General features: G+C 41.8%; 1 protein-coding gene across 1 annotated transcript in view; it reads left to right on the forward strand.

The window, feature by feature from the left end:
• Positions 1–374: 374 nt before the first annotated feature.
• GBE1 (1,4-alpha-glucan branching enzyme 1) overlaps positions 375–15,172 on the forward strand; it is a gene marked incomplete at its 3' end in the record, with an annotated part of 100,054 nt that continues 85,256 nt past the window's right edge. The window contains exon 1 of the mRNA XM_027904790.1: positions 375–487. Within this exon, the coding sequence (XP_027760591.1) occupies positions 396–487 (92 nt within the window). The remainder of the gene's footprint in view (positions 488–15,172) is intronic.

Consider the following 15,172-nt stretch of genomic DNA (forward strand, 5'->3'; position numbering starts at 1 on the left):
AATAAACCGGGGGGAACCGCGGAGACTGGCGGCAAGCAGGACCACCACCACCCTCCCGCCTCCTCTTACGAGGGGCGGTGCATCGGGCAGATGCTTTTATTAGTTTGTTTGTTTGGTCGTTTATTTATTTATTTGGATGTTTGTTTATTTATTTATTTTAACAGCACATTTGTTCATTTCCCTTGGTGTCACCCGCTCGGAGACACCGGGGCTGCCAAACCCGGCAGGGCGGGCGGAGCGGGGCGGGGCGGGGCGGGGCGGCCCCGGGCTGGGAGGCGGCGCCGGGCGGGGATGGGCAGGAGCGGCAGGGCCGGCCCGGCCCCGGCCCCGGTCCCGGCCCCCTCCCCGCGGGTATTTATCGGCGGCGCGGAGCAGGCTGGCCCTGCGGCGGGGACATGGCCGCCGCCGGCAAGGAGCCCCCGCAGCTGCAGCGGCTGCTGGAGCGGGACCCCTACCTGGCGCCCTTCCGGACCGACTTCCAGCGCAGGTACCGCCGTGGGGGGAGCGCCGCCGAGAGCCGTCCGTCTGTCTGCCCGCCCGCCCCGGTGTCCCCTCCCCTCGGCCGGGGCGGCTCCGCTGCCCTTCCGGTGCGGGCGGAGCCGCTGGAGGGGCCCGCCGGGGCCTCTCGGGCTGCGGGGAGGCCTCGGCCGCCGGCCTGGCGGGTCCCGCCCCGCGGTGTCCCCGCCGGCCCTCCCGGCCGCGCCGAGGGGGCGGCCATGGGTCCCCGGAGAGCCGGGCCCCGTGGGGCGCAGATGGGGACTCCCTGCGAGAATCGTGGAATCACAGAATAGCCGGGGCTGGAGGAGACCTTTAGAGATTAGCTTGTTTCAACCCCTCCTACCCCCCTCAAGGCCGGGTTGCTCGGAGTTTACATCCCGTCTGGCCTCGAACGCTTCCAGGGATGGGGCATCCACAGCTTCCCCGGGCAACCTGTTCCAGTGCTTCCCTGCCCTCGCAGTAAAGAATTTTTTTTCTGATATCTAATCTAAACAAACTCTCTTTCAGTTTGAATCAATTCCCCCTTGTCCTGTCACTACACACTCTTGTAAATAGTCCCTCTCCACCTTTCCTGTAAGTTTCATTCAGGTACTGGAACGCCATAATTAGGTCACCCTGAAGCTTTCTCTTTCCCAGGCTGAACAATCCTAGTTCAGCCTTTCCTCATAGGAGAGATACTCCATCACTTTGATCAACTTGGTAACCTCCTCTGGGCTTGCTGGAACAGGTCAATGCTCTTCTGTATTGGGGACCCCAGGCTGCATGCAGTCAGTACATGAGGGTGCTGCGTTGAGCTGCTGTCACTAATAAAAGTGTTTTTCAGTCTAGCTGTGGTAATCCCTAAAGAAACTGCTCCTGAATCTCGTCTTTCTGGAGAATTTTCCTGCAGGTGTGTGTTTTGAGATAGCCCGAACCGCAAGCTCAGCTGTTCAGCAGACCTGCAGCGGGTGAAGTAGCGGAGCATGCGTTAGGTTGGTGCCAGGTTGCCGGTTCTGAGCATCCGTTTTTTTTTTTTTTGTGCCTCTTGATGGGAACTGTGACACCAACACTCTGGCCAGGGCCTGGGGGAGAGCTTGCCGGCAGCAGCTTGGGCAGAGGCGGCCTGTGTCCTGCAGAGCCAGGCTGCAGGCCTGGAAAATCTGCTGGAGCCTCACCGGCCGAGTGAACAAGAGCAACTGGGAGCTCTTATGCCACTGTGCTGTGTTTCACTAGCAGTCCTCTGATGACCAAATCAGTTTTAATACTGCCCAAAGCCCTGTATCCCAGAAGCCTGGAAAAGTCTGTGTGTGTGGAAGGGATGCAAGAAGGAATTTGATTCCCTCCCCATCCCACCCCCAAAGTGTGTGTTGTTTTTTTTTTTTTTTTCTGTTACTGTATTCTACATTTAGCATTACTAGGTGTCCTGTGGGGTTCTGGTATTGAATAGTGGTAAGGCTAGATCTCATAAAATGGGATTAGGGATTAAGTAATCTATTAGGATGACTTGCAGAGTATGTAGTAATCTCTTAATGACAGAACAACTGAGTGTTTTAAACAATCGTTCTTACAAGCTTCTAGTCATGCATGCAGTGCTGTAAAACACCTAATTCTTTAAGTGGGATGCCAGGGTGTAGGAATTAATAAGTGGGCAGAGCTGGCTCTTAATAAAACCATTCATTAAAACTTTTGGGCTTCACAAATGTGCCTACCATCTAGGTGACTGTGGATAATGATACTTGTATTTCTGAAGATAGGAGAGCTATACTGAACAGAGTGAGTTTGCAAAATGTTTATGTACTTCTCAGGTTTATGCGCCTTGAGCACTGAACTGGTCCCGTCTGTATCTTGTCACTTTCTGGCTTCTGAAATTCCAGCTGGTCACTTGCCATAGAGTTACTGTGGAAACGTGTAAGTTTAAAAACTTTAGGGAAACTTTTGTGGCAACCTGTGATAAACCGGGTGTCTTGTTTTAAGCCCAACAAGTAGTGCATCTTGTGGATGGTAGAGAGTGCCAAGGAGGAGGAGTTGTAAGCACAGGAAAGTGCTTGTTGCTCATCCCAGATGCTATGAATTGTGATTCAATCTGTATTGAATAGCTTCAGGTGTATTTTTATCTGGAGGCCTTTCATCAAGAGTGCCCAGGAGAAAGGAGTTTTACAGCCTAATTGCTGCTTGTGTAAGGAGCCAGTTCTTTGGAGACTTCAATTTGTGAGATCTGCTTATTTATGTTCAATTCCTGTACTGGGGGAGGTGGTGAACACCCCTGCACAACTCTGCACTGCCCATGAAATCCTGAGCAGTGTGGTGCTATGTGCTCTTTATCCCAGGCTGAAGGGTCCTGATGTGTTTAACTGGTGGGTGTGTGACCTTTCACTGTGATATTGGACTGTTGTTAAGTAACTCAATGAATCTGGTTTCCTACACCATACCCAGTGTAGGAAAAGGCTGTAATGAAGCAACCAGGAATATGTGCTGTGGTGTCTACTGTGCTAAGAGTTGGTTGACTGACAGAGCATTAAGCATCCTTGAGAATCAAAGCTTTTTAAACACTGGTCTGTGAAGATCCTTATATTATGCCTTGTGCAAAAACATGTGAAATACTAATCCCTTTGTCTAAAAGACTTGGGGGTTTATTCTTGGCAGTGACATCAGCAAGTTGCTGACTTGCCTTTTAGGCTTGAGTTTTTCTGCTCTTCTATCCATAGCACTGTATTAGCATGGCTGGTTATTTTTATGTGGAAAACTTTTTATAGCTGTGTATGCCTGGCTATTGTATAATTGCACAGCTAATTTGGTAGTGATGGTCTATTCTCACAGCCAAAGCCATGCCGTTTCTGTTGTTGGATTGGATTGGTCAGGATCTTGTTGGCTTGTGCTGTGTCTCTAGGGATGTGGTTCCTTGGGCAGCCTCTCTCTTGTTTGGCTACACTCATTGTGAAAAAACTCTTTTTGAAATAGTGGCGCTTCCCTTGGTGCAACTTTGTTGCTTCTGATCTGTTTCCCCCTCTGTACTTTGGAATACAGCCTGGCTTATTCTTTTCTTTAGGCACTCCTCCCACCTGTCCCTTTGGATTAAAACTGTAAATTGGTATCAGCAACCCATGCCTCCTCAGATTAGCTTTTTCATACGTAATCTGAGGAAACTCATCTCTGAGGCCCTACCTGTGTGCCATAGGTAGGAGAAGACAGGCCAGGAATAAGAAGATGGCTTTATCCAGAGGCCTGTCTATGCTTTGAGAAGCGCAGGCCTCTCTTGCTGAGTTTCACATCTGCCTCTCCTGCCCTGTGCTGTGCTCCTTCACCCTCAGGATGGTGGCCATATCTGTGTGACCTCTTTGAGCCTTGTTTTGTTTTTCCTTTTTCTCGGAGGGAGGGGATTGCTGAAGGATGGACAGGCCTTAGCCACATCAGCCCGGATTCATCAGTAGTGTGATTATACTGATTCACCTTGAGAATTGCCCGATTCATGATGAAATGAATCATGATGTTGCCTCAGGTTTTGAAAACTTTCTTTTTGCTTTCAAGGACTGTCTCCTTTAACCTCTCTTAAAGTGTAACTTTGTGCTTTAGGCAGCTGACTGTTTTTTCTCTTTTTCATAATGCCTTGAGAAACACTGAATGAGTGCTGTGATGGGAACAAAGGGCTTCTCTAAAGATGTAATGCCTAAAATGTGATGGTAGGACCTAGTTATGTCCTAAGCATGGAGTATGGACTGACATAGTTTACTGAGGGAGTACTAGGAAGAAAGAGACCTCTGGTCACATTCCCTTTTTAATACTTTGTCATGCCATGGCTTGTTATTGCAAATGGTGTTCATGGGGAAAATAGAAATCTGTAATTTTTCCTTTCTCTGAATGTCTGAATTCAACCCTGAGTCAAGGAGGGAGCATTTTCTCTGGGGAAGGAAAAAATCATGTATAAATAGTGAAACATTCGGCCTTGACCCAAATATACACTAGTCAGAACTCTAAACAAGAATCTACTTAAAAACAAACAAACAAAAATCCCCAAGTGATAGTGTTTGTGTAGGATATCACTGTGCTACATTGTTTGACCATCTGTGATATGTTTCCCCACAAGTATTTTGTTAACACCCAAGTGTTATTTATACTGAAGACTTCATATAATTTCGTAAGTATTTTTAGTCTTTTACCTCTTGGAGCATAATTGGTTCAATTAAAGCCATTAATGCCTGTGGTGTAATTGCATTTTATGGAATTACAAACTGGTGTTAGAAAGTGCTACCCATTAGAATTTTCTGCTATAACAATGTGCATGGCTTATTATATTTTACCAGTCCCTGCAACTGCCTCTAATCTCCTGACTGTGTAGTCCTTGGTGAAAGCTTTTTTTCTGAGTAGTTCAATTTATAGAATAAATAAGAAAAAAATTACCAATACATAGCTTCAGTCTTTATCTTCAAACAACACTGATTTGTTCAGTTAGATAAAATGCTGCTCATAGTGCTTGATCATATGTATGGGTTGCGAGAAGGTTCCATTTCTTCTGAAGTGCTGGTGAAGACAGGAACGTCTACTCACCGGCTTTTGTAGCTGTATCAGTTACCAAGATGTCTGTCAATTGATTCAGAGGTTTCTAGTAGTGTTCTTACATCCCTCCACTCTTAAAAAAGTGAAGTGGTTTCCACTCTTCCAATTGTACCTCTCATTTTGGGTGTGCTTAATATCAGATTAATGCTGCTTTATGGTTCTGTATTTTTTTAGTCTATTTTAAAGAGGCAGGGGGGTCGGTACTTGACTGAGGCATTGAAAATTTAAGAAGTGTCGAGTTGGGTTTGATAGGGCTGAGTAGGAAGGCAGCTGTTGGGTTGTAGCAAGTTTGGGAGTGTAGTTGAGTGACCAAGCTGGAATCCTAGTTTGAGATGAAGATTGTGAGGGGAGAAGGACTGGAGTGTGATGTCACAAATGAACACAACCACTATGTATCATCAGTGTAAGGAACCAAGCTACCAACTCATAAAAACTGGATTTTCCTCTTCTGTTTTGTCTCGTGCAGAACTAAAGGTTTATGAAAAAGGGTGTCATGTATTGTCGTGTTTTTATTGCTTTTGGTGTCATCTCATAAGTTCAGTAGACTTCTGCTGATTCTAGAACCCTGACAACTTAATGGAATGTATCCTGCATTATGGTACTCTCTAGAAAGCTCATGTGCATTCTGGTTACTAACCCTGACAAGCACAGCTGACTAAATCACTGATGACCTTAACTTTTAAGTCTGTGAGGAAGTAGTTACCTAGACCAATGTACACCTAGAGTTTGTGTGTCTGGGTGTGGTCCTCATCAAAAGATTCAAGTTGTCTTAATGAGCTGCCTACTTTATAAAAAGGCAGCAACATATTAAGATGTAGGTATTGCATTTTGTTAGCAAAGCAGTTACCTCTGTATACAAATTAAAACTTAGTACTCTCTGCAAGGAAGAGTTGAGGCCCCCTCAGCTCTGTTATGTAGTGTTAGCATGTCTGAGCATGTTGGATGGGCTCTGAGAATTTGCCTGGGATTTTAAAATGTTGTATTATGTGACCAGGAATCTGATTGGTATCTCCTTCTAATAGCGAGGAAAAGCTTTGTCTTGCTGAATACTTTAAATTCAGGTATTTATGCATGTTTCTTTACTACTTCAAAGCTGTAAAGAAGGCATTTGTGTTATGGAGGACTGTCTTAAACTAACATCCTATCTCAGGAAGATGCTTTTCTCCCGCTGTTCAGTTTCAGTATTTTATGTAAAGACACTTATTTCTTCCCAGTCTCCCTGTTACCTTTTATTTACTCCCACTATGCCTTCTAATCTTAGCAGTTCCTTCATCTTCTGTCTCCCACAAAAGAAGCTCCTTTTCACTTGTGCAGTGTCAGAGATCTAAAACCTCTCACTCATGCTTCCGTTTGCTATGTACTTCTGAAACTTTGCTTCATGCAGTTATTCATCAGGTTAAAAAGAAAATAATGTCTTGAGGCAAAGTGTCAAGTGCAACAAGATCAGGTTTAAAATGTTTAAAACATGAGTTTTCTTCTGGGAAAAAAAAAATTATTCAGCAAAAAAAAAGTTTCTTTGTAGAATATGGCTCCCTCTTCCCCAAGTATCTGACAGTTTGGTATTCTTACAGCAACTCCTGTTAAGAAGTTGAAGGCCAGTTATTAGGTATGATTCTGGGCCATACTGCAAAGAATAGGCCTCTGAGATGCTGCTTTTGGAAGCACATTAGCAATGAATGTTATCTGGACATTCTTTGCCATTCAATATTAGGACAGACCTTTGATTAAACGGATGTTTGAGGACCTGTGAAAGGATCCAAGTCAATTAGTTCCCTTGTGTGAACATGCTGAAATTGTTCCCTTAATCTTGGATGTTTCTAGTGCTAAACTTATTTTAACCTTTGCTTTTCATACACTTAAAACAACAACAGAAAAGCCTTACTGACAGTTACTTACTGATTCTGTTGACTGATGTTACTTGAACATGGAGGTAGCTCTAGTGTTTTTTGCTTGACACCCTCCATTTTTTCTTTGGAGCTGTTGTTTAGGCAGGTTCCCTTGTATCCTTACTGTTCTGGTGTGCTGTGCTGTCTCTCCTACTGTTGATGTGTCTGCCCTTGTGCTTGGTGATAGAGAAAATAATTTCAGAGTAGAGCATGAAGTCCCAGTAAGGGTGGACTTAGTCTCTCCAGAGTAGAGTACCACTGGTGAAAGGTTATGCCAAGTTCCAAAAAAAGTAACCTATTTCTGCAAAAGGAATTGAGAGATGTTCAGTCACACCAAATTAACTGTGATGTCTATAGTTCGTGGAATAGAAAATGTGAGTTTTGGCCCTTGTTATATGAACTGGTCTTGCATTCATTGAGTGATTTCTGCATTCCATAGTCTTTAGAGGGCGGTTGGGATCTGAATTCCCCACTTACAAGTGGTGCTGGTATGAGAGGCCAAGCTAAGGATGATATCCTTTGTGGTAGGAATAGAAGAGTGGAGGAATCCTGCCAAAGTAATACTTTAATAAGTTGGAAGTCTGCACTCTCCTAGTGTTTCTTCTTTAATTCCTCCCACTCAAAACCATATCCCTCCTTTTTTTGTCAAGAAAAGGCCTTTAGAAATGTGGATAAACATAAACAAGAGACTTCACTGATCTTGAAGGGTGGTTGCAAATCTGTGTGACTCGAAGAGAACTAGTTCTCTCTTTCTGAGCAGTATTTTTGCATCTGATCTTCGATTGTTCTCATCTTCCTCTTCAAGAGGGAGCTGCTAGAGAAGGCTCTTTAGAAGACATGGTTTTGAGACAAGTGATAAATAAACTTATAGTACTGATCATAGGTGTAGGTAGTTTGTTACAGTTAGTGAGGGGATTTTTTTTTTTTTTGAGAAAACAATGAATTAGATGGTGACTGAACTGTGTGCAACTGTGTGTGCAGGTTAAACTTCTGTTTAGAGGGCACTTTTTTTTTTTTTTCCTGAGGTGTCCCTGCTAGGCAGGCTACATTTGTGTACAGGATGTGTGCCTCCAGACGTTCCCCATGGTCATATGTGAACGTGGTTTCACCCTCAGATCTAAGCTTTTGGTTGCACAAGCATTTGAGAAGATGATTTGGAGGAAAGGCAGGAGGGCCAGGGGGAATTGCCTGAAAGACTCCTATTAAAATCATGCTGAGTTACTGTGTGTTTTAAATGAAAACACGCTGCACTACTACAGCTGTTTGGTAATTGCCCATCTAGAATGTATTCACTGCATGAACACAGGAGTCAGCAGCTCATTTTAGCAGCTTTAGGGGGCATCCTGATTGTACCGTACCTGCTATCCCAGCAAAAAAAAAAAAAAAAAAAAAAAAAAAAAAGTTTAATAAATTCTTTCTTACGTGTCAGGCTTAGGAAGATACCTTGTGTATTTTATGCTGTTCAAAAGGCCTTTGGACATCCCTGTTTGTATGCTAGCAAGCCTGATACATTTTTTTTTTTTGGTCACTGTTACATAGCTGTTAACAGTTAGCATAATTGTTTTGATACGTTTTGCAGTATACATCCACAGTGTAAATGTGCCTGGTTTGATAGGATTGGTAAGCTGTGAGTTAGCAGATGCTTTTTATTCTAAGAACAAAACCTCTTCAATTTCCATCATAAGAAATGATGAATCTTTTGATCCTTTCAGGAAGGTTTAATTTGTCCTGAATAAACAGCTCTTCCTGACAAATCCTACTCCTTTAGGAAGTTGTTGAAGCTTAATAGAAATATCAAGTGTTGCCTACTGCTTTGGTTGCCAGCTTTTTTGAGGAAATTTGGGCAGCACGTAAATACTTGCACAATAGGTCTGTATTGTTATGCAAACAGTGGCAATGACTCCATGGAAGCATTTGTGAAAGAGCAGATGTGATGCTTTGGGACAGGAGCTGGTGCAGGGGCTCTCCAGAGCTTGGAGCTAAAATCTGTCTTTTTAAGAAGTAGAAATTAGAGAACAATCTACATACTTTGTACATCAAGGTCAGACTTCAGGCAACTAAATACTTTGTGTCAGTTCTGGAATCCCTCCTCAGTTTGTATTTTGATGAGGTTTGTCTTCTGTTACCTCCTATGTCCTACCCTTCTGCAGTTGTCCCTAAAAACTCTAAACATCCCTAGGAGAGATACAGGAGAAATGAGGGGAAATCCCTCCTTGGTAAAAGGGAAGGACCAGAGCTGAAAAAAAGACAAGCTTTACAACTTCTGGGTCTGTTTACGCTACAGCTTTTTTTGAGAATGTTGAAGCAGTGGAGAACAAGGTAAAGCTTCTTCATGCTGAATGAGCCAGGTGATTCAAATCTGCTGTCTGAACAAACAAATCCTCTCTCTCAGCTGACATGAACTCCCAGTCTTTAACTTAATCTTTGGAAAGCCCATGGATAATCATATCTTTCAAGTTCAGTAGATGGATATGTTTTTGTAATATATTCCACTTTTGGAGAGTAAACAGTATGTGTCCAGTTCTGCCCATGGCATGGGTCTGTGAACATGTATGTGAGGTTTTCCAGTGAAGCATAGTCTGTTGGGAAAGGTTTTTCATTTTCATTTCTTTCTATAGGTATCAGATATGCTCCGTAAATTTTTTTATTCTCACTTAAAGAGGAAATTATTTAGAAAAATACAGCTTTAAAAAAACACTCCAAAGAACAAAACAGTGTAAGAATATCTTTAAATCTTTCACCTTGCAAGTAGTATGGTGGCTGTACCATCTTCTCCCTTTTGGGAAGTGTTTAGGAGGCTTAAAGAGATGTACCGACTTGCCCATGTTCTTTTTAGTTAGGATGCTCTTTGCCCCTGTGCTTCTGTCTGTCTTCAGCCCTTGACTCTGTTCTTGGCACTGTTTAGCGATTGTTTTGAGCAACAGAAGGTACCTGTGGGATGCTGAACTACTTTCAGCACGTAGCACAAGCAGAGAAATAATCTCTTTATTGGCAAACTCCAAACATTTGGGTTACACACTTCGGGCTGTGTCCGTTGTCTAAGCAGCTTTTTCCCTTTCTTGGAGGAAGCAAATCAAAGAAGGCGTTACCACTGCTTTGTCAGGCAGTGAGGGGGAAAGTCTAAAGTGATAAAGGGCTTAAAAAGGTCGATTAAGCCAGGAGTTTGTAGTAGGAACAGTCTCAGAAAGGTCCCTGTTTCAATTTTCACCTCCTTGCCCTACCTACACATGCGACTCCCCTTCTCTCCATCTCATGCCAAAAAAAACCCAAAAACCAAAAAACAACAACAAAAACAAACAAAACAACACAACCCCCCCAAAAAAAAACCAAAAAAACCCCCAAAAACTCACAAAAACCCCCCCCAAAAAAATCAAAACAAAAAAAACCACAAAAAACCCAAAAAACCACAAAAAAACCCACAAAAAACCCACAATAAAAAAACCCACCAAAAACAAACAAACAAACAAAAAAAAACCAACACAAAAAAAAACCCACAAAACCAACCAACCAACCAAAAAAAACAAAAAAAATACCCACAAAAAAACCCCACACCAAAACCAAAAAAAAAAGGTGGGAACAGGGAAGGATCTCTCTAAAGCTGTTTTAAGTCTGTACAAAATTCAAGGTAGTTGTTGTATCTTAGTTTTCAGTGGTCCAAAGTTTTTGAGATGACTGTGAAAACTAGCTTTTCCTTTGTTTGCTGAACAGCTTTCTATGCATTTTCCTCAAAAGGCTGTAAAAAGAACTTTATTAATTGCACTTTGTGTACTTAATGCATAAGTGCATATACACACACAGACCATTTTTTTTTTTGAGAAGTTTTTAGCTAGCCTGTGTGTAAATCCAGCTTCCACTGGAGTTCATTGGCAAGTTGAACCATGGCTTATAGAATTCATTGATTTAATCTATAGCATACTTGATATGAATTTTCTAACAAGGATTCTTTAGTGCTTGATTTTATAAACATCTGGAAGGTTTTTTTCAAAATATTGATGCTTTATTTTAATCCTGTTTACAACAATTGGAAGGCATTTAAGGAAAAAAAAATAGGTTCCTCACAGTCCTTTCTTTAAATAGCAGCACTACTATTAAAAAATTTGCTTGCCATTGCAGTGTAATTTGAATGTGATTATAGTGATTAGTTCTTTCAGACAAAAAATTATAAATAAGACATGTTAGCATTTAGATTTATTTGCTGAACTTCTTTGCATTTTCTTGGTATCATCAAAAAATTCTGGATAGAAAAGCTTTTCCTAGTTACTACTTACTTGTGCTAAAATAACAAAATGCATGAGTTCATAAATCGGATTATTTATTGCTTCGCTTAAACACTGTAAATTAACATCTCAAAGCTGAAGAGTACCCCATCATGCCCCTTCTCTGCCCTGAGTTTTCAGTACCACATAGCTGATGGTAGGTTTATGTGGAACTTGCCTCAAAAGTTCAAAACAATTTTAACTGTGGCATGTTGCTGCTTTTTATTTATTTATTTGAGAAAGGGGCTTTGGATTATATCAGTGTCTAAAAATGTTTTGTATTAAATATGTATTTCTTTCATGTTGCTGAGGTAGACCAGGGTTGAAAAACTCAAGTTTGCAGGAGGGTGAGACTGGGGGAGGGTAGAAAAGTTCACTACCAAACTTAATCTGTGAAGTAATGTTTCTATTTAGTGACATCATGTGGGGAGATTTAGCTTGTTTTACTTGTCTATAAATCCTGTCCTTCTGTCTCCAGAATTTGGCATGCAATGAATGCTGATTTACAGTGTCAACTTGTCTTTTCTCTGATTTGAAGGTACTGTGTTCCAGAGACAGGTCTGAGCATGTTTTAGGACTGAAGATGGCACATGAGCTAGTTTAAAATTTGTTTTGTCCTCACAGAATGGCCCTCCAGCCACTTCCCAGGCAGGGACTGGCTACTCAGGCTCTAACCTTCAGCCTTCTCGATCTCTAAGTGCCAAACACAGCAGATATCACCAGCTCCTCTTCTGCAAGGCTCCTGGTACAGGTTTCAAGCGTGGATTGTTTAAACATAAACTGCTTAATTTCCTCGATGATGATAAAGTTCTTAATGGCAGTGAAATCACTAAATCAATCTAAAAATCTGACTATTCAAAAATACATGTTTTTCTCTTAAGGAAAGCAATCTTCTGCTATTTCCATGAACTGATAACAGGACAGAAACCTAGTATTTGTAGTACAGACGTTAACCTAGTCCTTTACACCTTTAACTAGTAGAAAGTGTCTGCAGGTTCCAAATGAGTAAAATTAAGGGCACTTTCACTTTGTGTATGGAGACGTGTGTTTCAGCTACAACTTGTGAATTCTGGAAGGACATGAAAAGCTTTACTTAAAAAGATTAGGTACCTAAATAGAACTAATGAATATTCCCACTTGAAAATTTATCAAGTTTGGACCTGACTTGGATGTCAACTATTTTAGCACAGCCAGTAAATCAGGAATGTTGTTACTGCACAATAACAATGACTGGATTAAAGTGTCTCTGCCTTCTGAATAGGATCTCTTCTGGACCATGAAGTTATGGACTGAGTATTATAAGATAACAAGCGATGTCTTTGAGTGGGACTATCAGCCAGGCTGTATTTTGGCCAAGTGATTTGACTTTTTGCTTACCAGTAAGGGGTATAAACGATTGCATAAACACACTTTCTTTAACAGCAGAAGCAAATACTTCATCTGAGGTGCAGACCTTTGAGTTGCAGCACAAGAAGACATGACCTTCCCTAATATCGTAAATAATGTATTGCCCTCAAAGTACACCTCAGACTGAGCTTTCAGCAATGTGATGGTTTACTCTGAGTGGTTTCCAGCTTAAAGTGGAGGTAGCTGCAAGTGGTGATTGTGGTCATTAAGTGTCATTGTGGACCATTTTGGCCATAATGACTTCTGACAGAAATGTCTCCCAAACGCTGCAGAGGTAGAAAATGCCAGGTCTGTCAAGATATGATTCCTCCTCCCTCCCCCCAGATATCCCTCTGATCATGTTTGTCCTTGTGCAGTGGAGATAAGTGAAGTTTGCAGCAAACCCAGAACCTGTCACTTATTGTTGTTCAGTTGTTGCTGGTGTCCAGTCCCACTCAGACAAAACCTGAAGTAATGAATACCTTCATTTAATGGCATCCCCATTAAGGACTTTTGCAGCAAAATTATATTACTCTCCAGTAGTGTTTGCTAATTCATTGACAAGCGTTTCTAATGTAAACCTAGTTTTAGAACAATAATCTTCACACTTGGAAAGGTCAGAGACAGCTTCTAGGTAGGCTTGCATAAGTCCTGTACATGGTGCTGGGTGTGATTGAAGTACAAAGTTTGACATCACCCTTGTGCAACTTGTGGACTTTACCAAGAGGAAGCTGATTGAACTTCAGGTGTTTGGCTCCGCTGATTGCTGTGGGTTATCAGTTTCAAAGGCTGCCCTCGGTGTTGACTCTTGTCAGCAGGGCATGTATGTAATTGCTTGTTTAAATAACTGTAAAAATGCCACTGGACTTTCTCCACAGAAGGGTCTTCTCTAAATGCTTCATGACATTTGTCTAATGTTTAGTCTGTGTAAAGAAAAGCCATAGGACAGTAGTGAACTGTGGTGACTTTTATATTTTTTTTTCTGCATCTTTTTCCAAACTAAAGTTTGTCTACCCAGTTTTTGCTTGTTCAAAAAAAAAAAGTGCTAAATAAGTCAAGATTCTTTTATGCTGTTGCTTTATTTTGTTTTCTAAATTTGTCTGGAGTCTCTTTCCTAGGCTCAGTGGGCTGCCTACCAGGAACTGTAAGAAATCCAAGGATTTGTTACTGCATGATAGGTGTGAGATACGTGGTGCTTACAGTCTTGTGTGTTAGTGTTTAATACAGACATGATGCACAGATATTGTTGAGGTGAGTGGGTAGATGTTTTATCACTTGGTGTTCTGTAAATTCCCATAGAGATGGCAACCAGTTGAAGAAGGAGCAAGGAGAATAAAGGCTAGAAATGGCTTGTGCTGTGTCTTGGTGTTTGTGGGGAATTTTTCTGTAGCATTACTTCTGGTATTTCCAGTGAGCCTTGCTAGTTTAGGGCAAGATAAGACACATCTGTATCAGAGAAACAATGGCATAAAGCCTTAAAATTCCTAAATCAACTTTTTTTACCACCTTACTGGAGTGGTTGGAAGCTGACACTTGCTTCCTTCTGGCACAGAGAAACAGAATTTTGCTATGATGGCTCCAAACCCCAGCTCTGATGTTTCTGATCATGCAAAAGCATATGTGATGTTTATATGAACAATAAGGATAAGGTGGTTTTTTAAAAGGACCACAGTTCTTGTGGCAGAGAAACTGTAACAGGAAAGTAGGAATAAACAGCAATTTGTGTCTGCTTTGTAATGTCTTTCGTACTTTGTAATGTAAACTTCAATAAAATTTTTTCAGATGAGTGGGTATTTTTATTTTAAACTAGAAAGTTTTCAGTTTTTGTGGTGGTACAGGGTGTTGTTTGTGTGGTTTGGTTTTGTTTGGTTGGTTTTTTTAAATATCTGTCTGTAGTTGGATTAGCTTTCCCAGTCTGTGCTGCTGAAGTTTATGATTCTCAAATGTCAATGCAAAGAAAGTATTCCATCCCCTGCAGCTTGTGAATTACTCCTTTCTAAAGCTTTGTGCAGAATAGGCTGACCAAGACTTGATGCTTCGTGAACAGCTCTGTTGGAGAAAATAGGAAGGAAGTGAAAAGTGATGGTTGAGAGTTCTCTGGGTCTTGCTGTGCTTCATCAAGGTGGTGTTCCTGCTCTGCTTTGCTTTTCCCCTTGGAAGAAAAGAGGCATTGTGGAAAATTTAAAATTCAGTGGGGTAAAAGCTTTCACCTGGTGAAAATCTAATAGCTTGTAAGATGTAAAGAGGCATCTAGAAAACAGTGGAGATGGCACTGGTGTTGTGCGTGTGCTTTGGCAATGAATGCGTCATTTGTTAGACTAAAAGCTTAGGCTTAAGATTTTCTTTTTCCCTGCTATTTCTATTGATACTCTTTCATCGACTGATCCACTTGTAAATTATAGAAGAACCCAGAGGGAGATTGACGTGAAAATTGTGGTCTTGAATGAAGGTGAACTCAGGAAAGGTTCCCTTGGTATGGAGCAGAGTGGGGAGCTTAAACAGGGGGCCTCGTAGTTACTTCTGTGCATATGGTATGAGAAACTACAGACTTTAGAGGGGAAATCAGGTGAACCTTTGAAGGCTGTAATAGCTTTAAATAAGTGTTTGTAGCTTAGC

Source organism: Empidonax traillii, unplaced genomic scaffold, assembly GCF_003031625.1.
Source record: "Empidonax traillii isolate 1590-97213 ecotype Southwest subspecies unplaced genomic scaffold, ASM303162v1 scaffold1092:size186866, whole genome shotgun sequence".
Taxonomy (NCBI): Eukaryota; Metazoa; Chordata; class Aves; order Passeriformes; family Tyrannidae; genus Empidonax; species Empidonax traillii.